General features: G+C 40.8%; 1 protein-coding gene across 3 annotated transcripts in view; it reads left to right on the top strand.

Moving 5' to 3' along the window:
• Positions 1 to 14,152, top strand: part of LOC122556822 (zinc finger protein 346-like) — a 61,314-nt gene that overhangs the window by 2,858 nt on the left and 44,304 nt on the right. For 2 of the 3 annotated variants that reach the window (XM_043704030.1, XM_043704028.1), the window contains exons 2-4: positions 1,421 to 1,459; positions 9,950 to 10,053; positions 10,764 to 10,853. In XM_043704030.1, coding sequence (XP_043559965.1) covers positions 1,421 to 1,459; positions 9,950 to 10,053; positions 10,764 to 10,853 — 233 coding nt within the window. The remainder of the gene's footprint in view (positions 1 to 1,420; positions 1,460 to 9,949; positions 10,054 to 10,763; positions 10,854 to 14,152) is intronic. The other variant, XM_043704029.1, reaches the window with a different exon arrangement.

Raw genomic sequence — 14,152 nt, 5'->3', positions numbered from 1 at the left:
ATTTATATAAAGAAAATCAAAACACACACCACACATACATGCACAGAGCTGCTGTTGCTTCAGCAACCTATGTGGGCCCCATGCAGCTAACATTTAGGGTCAGTAACTGTATCAAACAATCTTCCTCCATTTATATAAAGAAAATCAAAACACACACCACACATACATGCACAGAGCTGCTGTTGCTTCAGCAACCTATGTGGGCCCCATGCAGCTAACATTTAGGGTCAGTAACCTTTCACTGGGTCCAGGGAACAAGTTTGCATCTTGCTGTCCCCTGCAGGATGTATAAAACAAACAAAAATAATGTGCTCCCATGCAGGTCAGGCAGCGTCTGTGCTCTGAATTAGTTTTACTGTCTCAGGTTGACGGCCTTTCGTCAGTCAGAACCTATTCCACGTAGACCTGAGCTGTTGAGATTTATTCCTCTCTGCACACAGGATGTCTGATCTGCTGAGTGTTTCCAGCATTTGCTTAGACAAAAAAAAAATGCTGGAAATACAGATTCCAGCATTTGCAGTAATTTGTTCTGCTGGCAATACTTAGCAGATCAGTTGGTGACTGGAGAGCAGTTAAAAGTTCGCGTTTCAGATCGATGACTCTTCATTACTACTAAAACTACGGAAAGTGAATTTGATTTTGAGCAAGTAGGAGCGAAGGAACAAATGACAAGCCATTTGTGGGGTGTGGGGGACCAAGAAAGATTTTTAATAAGTTCCATAGTGTAAGAACCAAAGGGAATAGTGATGGATAAAAACGTTAAAAATGTGCATAGATGAGTTATGAATGACTGGGCAGAAAAGGTCCAAAAGTGAGGTTCCTCCAGTTTGCATTGATTTTTTTTTTATTACAGCATTAGAAGGTGAAGGACAGAATAGTGAGTAGGAATAAGGTGGAAATTGAAGTGATGAGCATCAGGAAGTTCAGGGTCATGCTTGTTGACTGAGCAAAGATGTTTCCGTGTAACAGCAATTCATTATGCATTTGGTACCCTCAATGTAGAGGAGTTGACATTGTGAGCAGTGAGTACTAGAGTATACTGAATGAAGTATAATTTTACCTGGAGGGAGTTTTCGGGGTGTCAGATAGTTGAAAGGGAGGACAATGAAATGACAGGCATTGGATCTTCGCATCCCTGAAAAAGTACTGTAAGAATTGTTGGAGTGAATGAAGGTGCTGTAGAGGGAACGTTCCCTTTGGAATGCTGCACAGGAGGGTATGTTTGGGGATGGCATCATGCTGGAGGTGGAGGAGATCTTGGCGGATAATCCATTTTAAGCAGAAGTCGGGTTGGAAGGTGCACAAGGGGCACACAATTATGATTTTGGGATGGGATGAAAAGGGTATGAGTAAATGTCAGTGCCAGCATTCTCTGTTTGCATTTCCAATAGTTGTAGTTTTTATTGTTTTTTCTTTTCAGGGAAGAAAGGTGAGAGAGAAGAGGAGGAAAGAACAAAAGGTAAGGTTTATGACAGGATGCAAGATAGACTTCATTAAATGCCAAAATGGTTAGATTATGTTATTAGGCAAAGTAGGGTAGTAGTGGAACAAATGAGCAAAGTTGGCTAGGAAGTGTAAATGACAACAATAGACCTTTAATCTGAAAAATCAGAGCAGTGATTATAATTTTAAATTGCTGATGTAAATATTGAGTCCTGAAAGTTTTGAAGTGCCTGGTCAAAAGAAGTGCTTCATTAGAATTTCATTCGAACAATGTAAGAGACCAGGGGAGGGAATATTAAAATGTTAACTGACTGGAAGCTTAGAATATCACTTGTGAACTGAGGAGAAATATTTAGTAACTGGTCATATTGGTAACCCAAATGCTCTTTGTGGAATGCTTGGCATATTATATGCTTCTGCCTGCTGGGTGCCCTCCCTCAAGAGTGACAACTTCCATATATATTTTAACGTAGCAAAAAAAGTGCCAATGTCCTTCACAAGAAAATGTGAATCAAAGTGTCCATCAATCCTTGTGAGATCTTAGGGCACATAAAAGTATTCAGAGGTAGGACATTAAAGGAGAAAAAAGAGCTGTGGATGTTTAGAAGGGGAGGTGGTGGCATAAACCTGAGGCTGGTGCTGTATGCCCAAGTGTTTAAATCCCATCTTGGCAAAAACTAAAATTTGACATCCATTTCTAAAAAATCTGAAACGAAAAAGCCAGCCTAACAGCAACCATGTAATCACTGTCAATTGTTATAAAAACTGTTATGATTCACTAATGTCCTTTTAGGGAAGGAAATCTGCCATCTTTACCTGGTCTGGCCTAGATGTGACTCCTGACCCATAGCAATGTGGTTGACTGAGACTACACTCTGGGCAATTCAGGATTGGCAATAAATGAATGAATAATATTTTAAAAATTGCAAAGCATTTGAGACTTAGCAGCTGAAGCAATGGCTACCAGTGGTGAATAAGTAAAATTGGACCTGGTCAAGAGATCTGAATTGGCAAAGCACCAGTAGGGAATGTTGTGACTATGGAAGAATAAGGCACATTGACTTTCTGTTTCGGACCTCAGCGGTCCATGCACCAGAAAAGATGAATTATTGAATGCAATCCCATTCACCTAGATGACAGTGTAGTATCTTTATTCAGTGGTGGTGATTTGGGAAGATTTGTAGATGATGAGGGATGATTAAGAATTTATCTTTGTCACTCAAATTTGATGTCACTGATAAGGAGTTTCATTATTTTCGCATGGTCTAAAAACAACCTGGAATTCAAATATTGAATTAGAGAATGATTTGGGACATTCAAAAACTTTGGAGAGACAATGAATATTAGAGATGATGCACAATGATGTTGGATCGAGGATTGATTTGTTTTGTGTGGAACAGGTCGATTATAATACTTTTGTAGTTGAGGGGATCAATAACCTGGGGATTGAGACTTCAAAGAAGTCTTTTTGAACTGATCGGTTATTGTAGTAAATGATGGGCAAATGTTACTTCAGAAATTACAATTATTAGTGACTTGGGAGTGTGTTTTCAGGGCTACACAGGAGCTGAATTGGTTGTGTTTCCTAAACCTGCTCTAATCTGAAAACATTAACAATTTAAGATCGTAATCATTATTCTCATTTATTTAAACAATGAATAGTCATTGTGGTTCTGATATAATTTATAATTATTCTGACCTTTTTAAATTCTTCCATTATACTTCTGCCCACTATCCTGCTTTTTCAGTAGCTCTTTCTCAACTGTATCCTTTCTTGCCTTGATTAAGTACTTTTTTATTATTTAATCTGTAACATTCAGTCCTGATGAAAGGCCATAACCTCAAACTTTAATTCTGTCTTTCTGTTCACAGGTGCTACCAAACTTGTTTTCCCATTGCAAATTGTCTATTTTGCTTGTTAGATTAACTCACTCATGCGTTGTGGATAAATATACATAGAAAATTTTGCTTCTTAGGTCCAAATAATTAGGTGGGTGATGAGGTCTGTTGTTGGTGTTAATATTTGTACCGAGCTTTTTATCAGGGAAAACAAAATCTTCTGATCAGCTTAAGATGCATCAGATTCTAATGTGATTGATTGACTGTGGTATAACATTGTGATCAAATGTTTGCAGATTCTGTTCCATTACGATAGCGGTTTTGCAAATTAATGAAAAATGTGGTTGCTGAGCAACTTTATTTCTCAAAAACGTAGTGCAGTTAAATGTACATATTACTACATTGAATCAACAGAAAAAGGGACAGATTCAGATTCTTTTGACTACATTTTAAACTTGGGTACAGCGACACGTGAATATTGTACAGGAGTTTAAAGACTGCTTTCTGTTGAAAATTGATTTGTCAGGTATATCGTACTCGCTGCAGAAAGTGACAAACATCACTTTTGGTTTATGCTGTCTGCACAGTACTGTGTAATGTTAGTGAGTTTTGAGAAGATTTGTAGCTCAGGTTGAGGTTCTGAATGTAGGTTTGCTCGCTGAACTGAAAGGTTCGTTTTCAGATGTTTCGTCACCGTACTAGGTAACATGCTAGTTTACAACATCTGGAGGCTCACTGATGTATGGTGACAAAACGTCTGTAAACAAACCTACTGCCAGAATTGTGTATTGTATCTGACTCATCAAAAAGAAGTTGGGTTTTATTTGAGTTGAAGCAGATAGATACAGCTCTCTCACGCTCGTTCTCTCTCCCTCTTGCTTTCTCACTCTCTCTCCCTGCTGCAGCATAAAGCTTAAATTCTTTCTCTGCTACTAGAATATTTCTGTCGGTGTTCTTTCTCCTGGATTGCAGGAGAGAGCAAGTGAGGGAAATCTTTTGAATTTGCCTTTCCAAAGGTATGTTTATAGGATGTTGCTATATTGGAATAGTAGTTGATTAGTAGTTAAATAATATTACTTCATTAAGTATGTCAATAGAGTTCAAGTTATGCCACTTCATCTTTTTCCTTTGTATTTTAACTGTATTGTAAGAATAAAATGCGTTTTGCTTAAAGCCTAGTAGTTGACCAATATGGGCGGCACGGTGGCACAGTGGTTAGCACTGCTGCCTCACAGCGCCAGAGACCCGGGTTCAATTCCCTCCTCAGGCGACTGACTGTGTGGAGTTTGCACGTTCTCCCCGTGTCTGCGTGGGTTTCCTCCGGGTGCTCCGGTTTCCTCCCACAATCCAAAGATGTGCAGGGTCAGGTGAATTGGCCATACTAAATTGCCCGTAGTGTTAGGTAAGGGGTAAATGTAGGGGTATGGGTGGGTTTCGCTTCGGCGGGTCGGTGTGGACTTGTTGGGCCGAAGGGCCTGTTTCCACACTGTAATGTAATCTAATCTAATCAATTGAGTTACATCTGGAACACAGCATCTTACACTTAGAGGAGAAAGTGAGGTCTGCAGATGCTGGAGATCAGAGCTGAAAATGTGTTGCTGGAAAAGCGCAGCAGGTCAGGCAGCATCCAAGGAACAGGAGAATCGACGTTTCGGGCATAAGCCCTTCTTCAGGAAGGGCTGAAGATTCCTGAAGAAGGGCTTATGCCCGAAACGTCGATTCTCCTGTTCCCTGGATGCTGCCTGACCTGCTGCGCTTTTCCAGCAACACATTTTCAGCATCTTACACTTAGAGTCTGTTTTTGCGTTGTATATATCTATGACTCTTTGGTCCAACTCGTCCGTGCTGACCAGATATCCTAAATAAATTTAGTTCCATTTGCCAGCATTTAGCCCATATCCCTCAAACCCCTTCCTATTCATATACCCATCCAAATTAATTTTAAATGTTGCAATTGTACCAGCCTCCTCCACTTCCTCTGGTAGCTCATTCCATACATGCACCACACTTTGCATGAAAAAGTTACCCCTTATAGGTCCCTTTTAAATCTTGCCCCTCTCACCTTAAACCTATGACCTCTAGTTCTGGACTCCCCCATCTCAGGATAAATAGACAAGGTATTTTCCCAATCTATATTCTCCATGATTTTATAAACCTCTTTAAGGTCACCTCTCTGCCTTCGATGCTCCAGGAAAAATGGCCCCAGCCTATTCACCCTCACCCTATAGATCAAACCCTCCAACTCTGGCAACTTCCTTGCAAATCTTTTCTGAACCCTTTCAAGTTTCACTTACCTTTAAATAAGATAAAAGTTCGAGTTTAGACTATCTCCTTGATATATTTTGAGGGGGTTTCATCTGGTCCATAACAAATTTCATGTTTGCAATCCACTGAGAATTGCTCTGAAGCCTGAAATATTTATGATGAATTAATGATTTGGATGAATGTACTGACAGTATTGTGAAATTTGCTGACAACAGGAAAAAGGACAGCAAATTGTGAGGAGGGTGCAATGAGAAATACAAATAAGTTGTGCTGGGCCAGAATTTGGCAGATGGACTATAATGTGGGAAGATGTGAGGTTATCCCAGGTGGAAAAGAAGAAGAATCTTGGAAGTCCCAACGCACTGACTATTTGGTAATTGCCTGGAAGTTTAAATAGACAATTGCCAAGCATTAAAACAATCCAAAACATCCCCAGCTCTGATGTAGGAACAAAAAATACTAATATAATTGTTTCCCATGACATGTCAGACAAGTTTAAATTTGGGCTAACTATAAAGCTGAGACCCCCCCCCCCAACCACCATTTCAATTCACTGTTTGACCCCATTCACTCACATCTGAACACCGTTTCCCCTAACACCTTACCCACTTACTCACCTCGTACGCACCCACCATTTGCTATTGTACTCCTTCACTTGCCTTACATTCTCTTAGTAGCTGTCATTGCAGGCTTTAATTGTGAAACATAACAGCTAATGCTGTAAAAACTTCAGTGAGCCTCTGGCGAAGCACTGCTGATAAGTCCTGCTGTCTATTTATATGTTTAGTGTTCAGATGTGAGTGAATGGGGTCAAACAGTGAATTGAAATTGGGAGGGGGTCTCAGTTTTATAGCCCAAACTTAGAGCAAGTTTTAACTTGTCTGACATGTCATGGGAAACAATTATATTAGGAATTTTTATTCCTACATCAGAGCTGGGGATGTTTTGGATTGTTTTGATGCTGTATGTAAGGTTTACATGCAATGTAGTGTTTGTTACAGTCCTTGCACTGTATTTTGTAAATGACATTAGTTTCGCTTGTTGTCTGTATAGGTTTTTTCAAGTTCATTAGCTGCTGTTTTAGTGTTGGTGGGTTTGTAACAAACACTACATTGGACAAACAGGCAACAAACTAACCACCAGGATATGAGAACACCAACTAGTCACAAATAGACATGATCCTCTCTCACTAGTATCCTTATATACGGATGTGGAAGGACACCACTTCGACTGGGACAACATATCCATCCTAGGAAAAGCCAAACAAAGACACGCAAGAGAATTCCTAGAAGTATGGCATTCCAACTGGAACTCAGTCAACAAACACATCGGGTTAGACGCCATCTACCTACCCCCAGAGAAAAATTACAGGAAGTATCTTCACCCCGGGAAATGACATCACCAACCCAAAGAAACACAAACATATAAATAGAAAGCAGACTTAGCAGCAGTGCTTTGCCTGAGGGTGTTACCTAGTGGGGTGATGAAACGTCTGGAAATGAACCTTCCAGCTCAGTGAGCAAACCTATATCCAGAACCTCAACTCTTCTCAAAGCTTGCTATTGCTGTTAAAAGGATGAATGGTTTCTGTGACAATCCACATTCTCACTACCTGACTGGTATACTGAACTGCTTCTGTTATAAAACCTGTTACCTCAGAAGCCTAGCCAGAAACCTCTAGAAAGGCAAGAGGCCAATATTTGTCTGACTCAGGTCAGAAAAGGTTTGCCTATTAGAGAGAATGCAGAATGCTTCAGTAGAGGGATCTGGGTGTCCTTATGCATTCTAACCTTTTGTGGTTAATGTACAGCAAGTATTTGAGAAGGCAAATGGAATGTTGGCCTTTACTGTAATGGAGATGAATTATAAAGGTGGGGAAGCCTTGTGACAACTGTGCAGGGTATTGGTGAGACCATACCTAGAGGAATTACCTAAGGAGGGACATACTTACATTAGAAACAGTATAGAGAAATTTCGTTGGGCTGACTCTTGATGAAGGGATTGGTTTATGTGGAGAAATTGACTCATTGGAGTTTAGAAAAAATGAGAGGTGATCATATTGAAATATCAGATTCTGAAGGAGCTTGAATGGACAGATACTGAGAGGAAGATTGCACTCATGGAGGATTCTAAAACAAGTTTGAGAATAAGGGGCTTCCCACTGAAAACAAACAGGGAGGAAATGCTTTTCTGAGGGTCATTAGCCTTTGGAATTCTCTCCAGCAAAGGTTGGTGGAAGAATGTATTTAAGGCTGAGTTGGGCGTTACTGATTCACGAGGAAATCAAGTTTTCAGAGTGGCAGGTAGGTAAGTGAAGTTAAGGCAACAATTAGATCTGGCCTGGTCTTATTGAATGACAGAACCAGATTGATGGTTCAATGGCCTGCTTATCAGATCAAAACCAGAGAGTGAGCACTGAGAGGTTATTCAACTGATTAAAGCATTACAGGGCAAAGTGGCTCTGTGGTTATCACTGCTGCCAGGTTCGATTCCAGCTTTGGGTGACTAATGTGTGGAGTTTGCACGTTCTCCCTGTGTCTCCCTGTTTCCAGCAGGAGCTCTGGTTCCCTCCGTGGTCCACAGATGTGCAGGTTAGATGGATTGGCCATATTAAATTTTCCATACAGTCAGGGGACGTATAGGGTAGGTGGATTAGCCATGGTTAATGTGGGGTTATGGGTTTAGGGTAGGATCTGGGTCGAATGCTCTTTGGAGGGTTGGTATATATTCGATGGACTGAATGGTCACTGCACTGTCGGGATTCTTTGACTCTAATCGTGTTCCCCAAGTGACCTGCGCATGCACTTTCTAGCAGGGATCTCCAGAAGTTGTTGAATAGAAATCCTGGCTCTGAAATGCCCAATGTCATCTATTTCATGAGATGAGCAGAAAATGTAAACAATAAATTGCGAAAATCTTCCTTCAGCCATTGGCATGGTTCTACTCTGGAGAAATTGTTTCTCACTGATTAATTTTAAAAGATATGCATCTGACATGTTGATTGGGCTTCATAAGAAAACATCCATGGCATTTTGATGTTAAAATGTCACATACTTATAATTTTTTGTAAAGCCATTAATTGCTGCTCTAATTCAAATTTTAATCTATGTAGAACTAGGATGTAACACACTTAAATCACTGAACAGAGTTTAATTTGACTCACACCTCTGCAGTGTAAGGCATAATCTTACTCAATTTTCTCCTACTATCCAGGTCTCACAATTGAAGTTGCTTTAGCAACTCACTCTTAATTTTTCTTGCTAAAACCTTGAGTTTCACTTCCACTTCCTGAAACCTACTTTGTCCAACTCTCTTTGCTATCTACTATAGTTGAATCTTTCCATCTTCAGGCTGACTCTACAGAACTCTTCATGGAAATTATGACCAATTTTTCTTGTTTTTTTAAAGATCTGACATAGTGCTTGGCTTGATTGTGGAATTCTTCCATAATATTTAATATTCAATAATAAGTGTTTTATGTGTGTCATATTGTGCTGTTTTGATTATATTTTTCTGTAGTTTGATGTTTTGAAATTATTTGCAATTTTTTTACACCGGTAAATTTGCTGTGATTTCACATGCAGTGTTTGGGCCGCTACTGGATTACTTCATTTACATCATATAGAAAGATTTGGACTTTTCCAGAGTTCTGTTTGACAACTATATTTTATTGGCTATCCTAAGCAATGGAATGAAGCAAAATTATTCACCTGAAGGCTTCAAACCTTAACCCATCTTCCTTGACTGGAAGCCAGAAGCCTTAAAAATAATCCGGGGTTTTAACACCCAAATACTATAAATATTTAGTAGCAATCTGTTTCATATTTGGCAGTATTTAGTGACAAGTCAGTGTCTTTCAAATATTGGAAGAAATATTGACTCTTTAAGCAGAGTTAAGCTTCTAATATTGGAGCAATTTTGGACTTTAAAGATTTATTTTGTCAGCTGAGGTAGTGATACAGAATCAGAAATTGTTGGAGAAACTCAGCAGGTATTACAACATCTTTGGAGAAAAAGCAGAGTTAACTTTTCATTGAGTGACTCTTAATTAGAACAAGTTATTTCTTTAGCATCTTCATTTTGAAAAAGCATGAGTCAGACTGCCTCAAAATGTATCTTGTACTCATGTTGTCATCCTACTGTTATAAAAGGGTAATGTTGGTCGTAGCATCACAATACAAGGTGTCTCACAGATAGGCATTTACTTCAAAAAGAAAGTTTGTGAAGTTGCAAGGGTATTTAGTACTTTACTACAGAATATAGGTAATTAGCAAAGGTTTGTTGTTTCTAACGGTGAATGTGCACACCAGTGAAATTAATGGATTTGTGTGAAGGAGACAATTACTGCAGAACATCAGAATCTCTACTCTTTCGCTTTTGTTCTTTTGGTCTTCTTTCACAGTACAAAAGATCATCGAAGGAAATAGTGAGCTCTTCACGGACACTCACTGCAAAGTGTGTAACGCTGTGCTGATATCAGAGTCCCAGAGACTAGCACATTACCAGGTAATAACATGGCAAACCCTATGTCACCATGAGTTTGGCTGTTTGAGAATCTGGAACGGTTAATGCGTGTTGAGCATGAATCCCAGGTGCAAAATCTGTTTTTTATAAATAAAAACAACAGGCAGCTCCTTCTTGGTTTGTTCTCCTGGTATAGTACAGAGGCATCCAGAACTGTGAACATCTCAATTCTATCTGTGATCTGTACTGACCCATTCCTGCTTCTACCTCCTCTTCCATCTTTGCTTCTCTAGCCAGTTATGAGAAGAATTGGTTGAATTGATTCAGCCCTTTTTAAAATAAAAATATTGTGTGTCAGAATGATTTAGGTAAATGCTGAAACTTTGTGTAGAGATTCTGGGCTGCAAAATTGAAGTTTAATATGAATGTATCAATGTATTCTACCAATGGGTTATAACAAATTTTTAAGAAGCTAAAACTTTCTAAAGTTAGAATTAATGTACAGGAAGGTATAAGATCCTTTTGCTTGAATTGGCAAAAAGATGCAGCCATTCCACTACAGTGCATATCATTTTGTATCATGAAGACTGACTCATGACTTTTGCACTGAACATGTAGCATTTTAAATTTATACCATGGCTATGAAGATTGTTTTCCATCAATCATTATTCATATAATATATTAAAAGTTCAGAGTTTCAGGTATTCATTGGTCTCTAGATGTCAATCACTGTCTTCTGCTATAATCCACAGAGCAAGAAGCATGCTAATAAAGTACGTCGCTATGAGGAGCTCCATCAAGATGGTGAACCAGTTGCCAAAATAATAAAAAAGGATTCTACTGTAAGTTTCTATCAATCATAAGTGATAGGGAAAAGAAGGAGGCTGTTTGATCATCTTGCATGTGTTGATCTGTTGCATGCACCTATCCAGAATTGAAAATATACTCTAGATGGGTACTGACCAGTGATAAAGGTTCAGCATAACTTCCTTGCTTTTGTACTCAGTGCTTCCATAAAGCTGTGCATGCCGCATGCTTTTTTGACAGCCTTCTTATCTTGTTCTACCAACTTCAGATACTTGTTTATGTATGCTAGGATTTTCCTTTAAATTTCTTCCCATTAAAATGAATCACTAAAAATTATTTAAAAGGTTCCCCATGGGAGACTCGTTAGCAAGGTTAGATCTCACGGAATACAGGGAGAACTCGCCATTTGGCTACAGAACTGGCTCAAAGGTAGAAGACAGAGGGTGGTGGTGGGGGATTGTTTTTCAGACTGGAGGCCTGTGAGCTGTGGAATGCCACAAGGATCGGTGCTGGGTCCTCTACTTTTTGTCATTTACGTAAATGATTTGGATGTGAGCATAAGAGGTACAGTTAGTAAGTTTGCAGATGACACCAAAATTGGAGGTATAGTGGACAGCGAAGAGGGTTACCTCAGATTACAACAGGATCTGGACCAGTCCATGCTGACCAGATATCCCAACCCAATCTAGTCCCACCTGCCAGAAACCTGACCCATATCCCTCCAAACCCTTCCTATTCATATTCCTATCCAAATGCCTTTTAAATGTTGCAATTGTACCAGCTTCCACCACTTCCTCTGGCAGCTCATTCCATACACGTACCACTCTCTGCGTGAAAAAGTCGCCCCTTAGGTCTCTTTTATATCTTTCCCCTCTCACCCTAAACCTATGTCCTCTAGTTCTGGACTCCCCGACCCCAGGGGAAAGACTTTACCTATTTATCCTATCCATGCCCCTCATAATTTTGTAAACCTCTATAAGGTCACCCCTCAGCCTCCGTCGTTCCAGGGAAAACAGCCCCAGCCTGTTCGGCCTCTCCCGGTAGCTCAGATCCTCCAACCCTGGCAACATCCTTGTAAATCTTTTCTGAACCCTTTCAAGTTTCATAACATCTTTCCATTAGGAAGGAGGCCAGAATTGGACGCAATATTCCAACAGTGGCCTAACTAATGTCCTGTACAGCAGCAACATGACCTCCCAACTCCTGTACTCAGTACTCTGACCAATAAAGGAAAGCATACCAAACACCGCCTTCACTATCCTATCTATCTGCGACTCCACTTTCAAGAAACTATGAACCTGCACTCCATGGTCTCTTTGTTCAGCATTACTCCCTAGGACCTTACCATTAAGTGTAAAGTCCTGGCAAGATTTGCTTTCCCAAAATTCCCTACCATAACTACCCTATTATTCTTACAGATAGCTGAAATCTCTTAACAAGTTTGTTTCTCAATTTCCCTCTGACTATTAGGGGGTCTATAATACAATCTCAATAAGGTGATCATCCCTTTCTTATTTCTCAGTTCCACCCAAATAACTTCCCTGGATGTATTTCCAAGAATATCCTTCCTCAGCACAGCTGTAATGCTATCCCTTATCGAAAATGCCACTCCCCCTCCTCTCTTGCCTCCCTTTCTATCCTTCCTGTAGCATTTGTATCCTGGAATATTGAGTTGCCAGTCCTGCCCATCCCTGAGACATGTTTCTGTAATTGCTATGATATCCCAGTCCCATGTTCCTAGCCATGCCCTGAGTTCATCTGTCTTCCCAGTTCGGCCCCTTGCATTGAAATAAATGCAGTTTAATATATTAGTCCTACCTTGTCTCTGCCTGCCCTGACTGTTTGACTCACTTCTTCTGTTCTCAACTGTACCCGTCTCAGATTGATCTCTTTCCTCACTATCTCCCTGCGTACACCCCCCCCCCCCCCCACTTACTAGTTTAAATCCTCCCAAGCAGTTCTATCAAATTTCCCTGCCAGCATTTTAGTCCCCTTCCAATTTTAGGTGCAATCTATCCTTCTTGTACAGGTCACTTCTACCCCAAAAGAGATTCCAATGATCCAAAAATGTGAATCCTCCTCCCATACACCAGCTCCTCAGCCATGTAATCATCTGCTCTATCGTCCTATGCCTGCCCTCACTCGCTCGAAGCACTTGGAGTAATCCAGATATTACTACCCTTGAAGACATCCTTTTTAAATTTCTAGGTAAAAACAATGACTGCAGATGCTGGAAACCAGATTCTGGATCAGTGGTGCTGGAAGAGCACAGCAGTTCAGGCAGCATCCCCGAGGAGCTTCAAAATCAACGTTTCGGGTAAAAGCCCTGATGAAGGGCTTTTGCCCGAAACGTCGATTTCGAAGCTCCTTGGATGCTGCCTGAATTGCTGTGCTCTTCCAGCACCACTGATCCAGAATCTGGTTTCCAGCATCTGCAGTCATTGTTTTTACCTTGTTGATTTTAACCCTACTGCGAATCCTCTTGCAAGGATGCCTGCCTTGAAGAAGTTTTCCTCCACTCTCTACAACATTTCTGATGAAGGGCTTTTGCCCGAAACGTCGATTTCGAAGCTCCTTGGATGCTGCCTGAACTGCTGTGCTTTTTAAATTTCTGCCTAACTCTCTGTAATCTCCCTTCAGAATCTCAACGTTTTCCCTTCCGATATCGTTGATTTCAATGTGGACAATGACCTCTTGCTGGCCCCTCTCCCCTGTGAGAACATTCTGCACCCTCTCTGAGACATCCTTGATCCTGGCACCAGGGAAACAACACACCATTCTGCTTTTTCTCTGCTGGCCACAGAAACGTCTGTCTGTACTTCAGACTACAGAATCCCCAAATACAGTTGATCTCTTGGAAGCCGATGTACCCCTCGTTGCATTAGAGCCAGTCTCAATACCAGAAACTTGGCTGTTCGTGCTACGTTCCCCTAAGCATCCATCACCCCTTACATTTTCCAAAACAGCATACCTGTTTGAAATGGATATATCCACAAAAGACTCCTGCCCTAGGTGTCGACCTCTCTTAGGAGGAGAAAGTGAGGTCTGCAGATGCTGGAGATCAAAGTTGAAACTTTATTGCTGGAACAGCACAGCAGGTCAGGCAGCATCCAGGGAACAGGAGATTCGACGTTTCGGGCACAGGCCCTTCCTCAGGAATGAGCAGAGTGTGTTCAGCAGGAGAAGATAAAAGGTAGGGAGGAGGGACTTGGAGGAGGGGCGTTGGAAATGTGATAGGTGGAAAGAGGTCAAGGTGAGGGTGATAGGTCGGAGTAGGATGGAGGCGGAGAGGTCAAGAAGAAGACTACAGGTCAGGAAGGCAGTGCCGGGCTGG

This window comes from Chiloscyllium plagiosum, chromosome 14 (assembly GCF_004010195.1).
Source record: "Chiloscyllium plagiosum isolate BGI_BamShark_2017 chromosome 14, ASM401019v2, whole genome shotgun sequence".
Lineage (NCBI taxonomy): Eukaryota > Metazoa > Chordata > Chondrichthyes > Orectolobiformes > Hemiscylliidae > Chiloscyllium > Chiloscyllium plagiosum.
The sequence above is the reverse complement of the archived record's forward strand: the minus strand, read 5'-3'. Positions and strand labels throughout refer to the sequence as shown.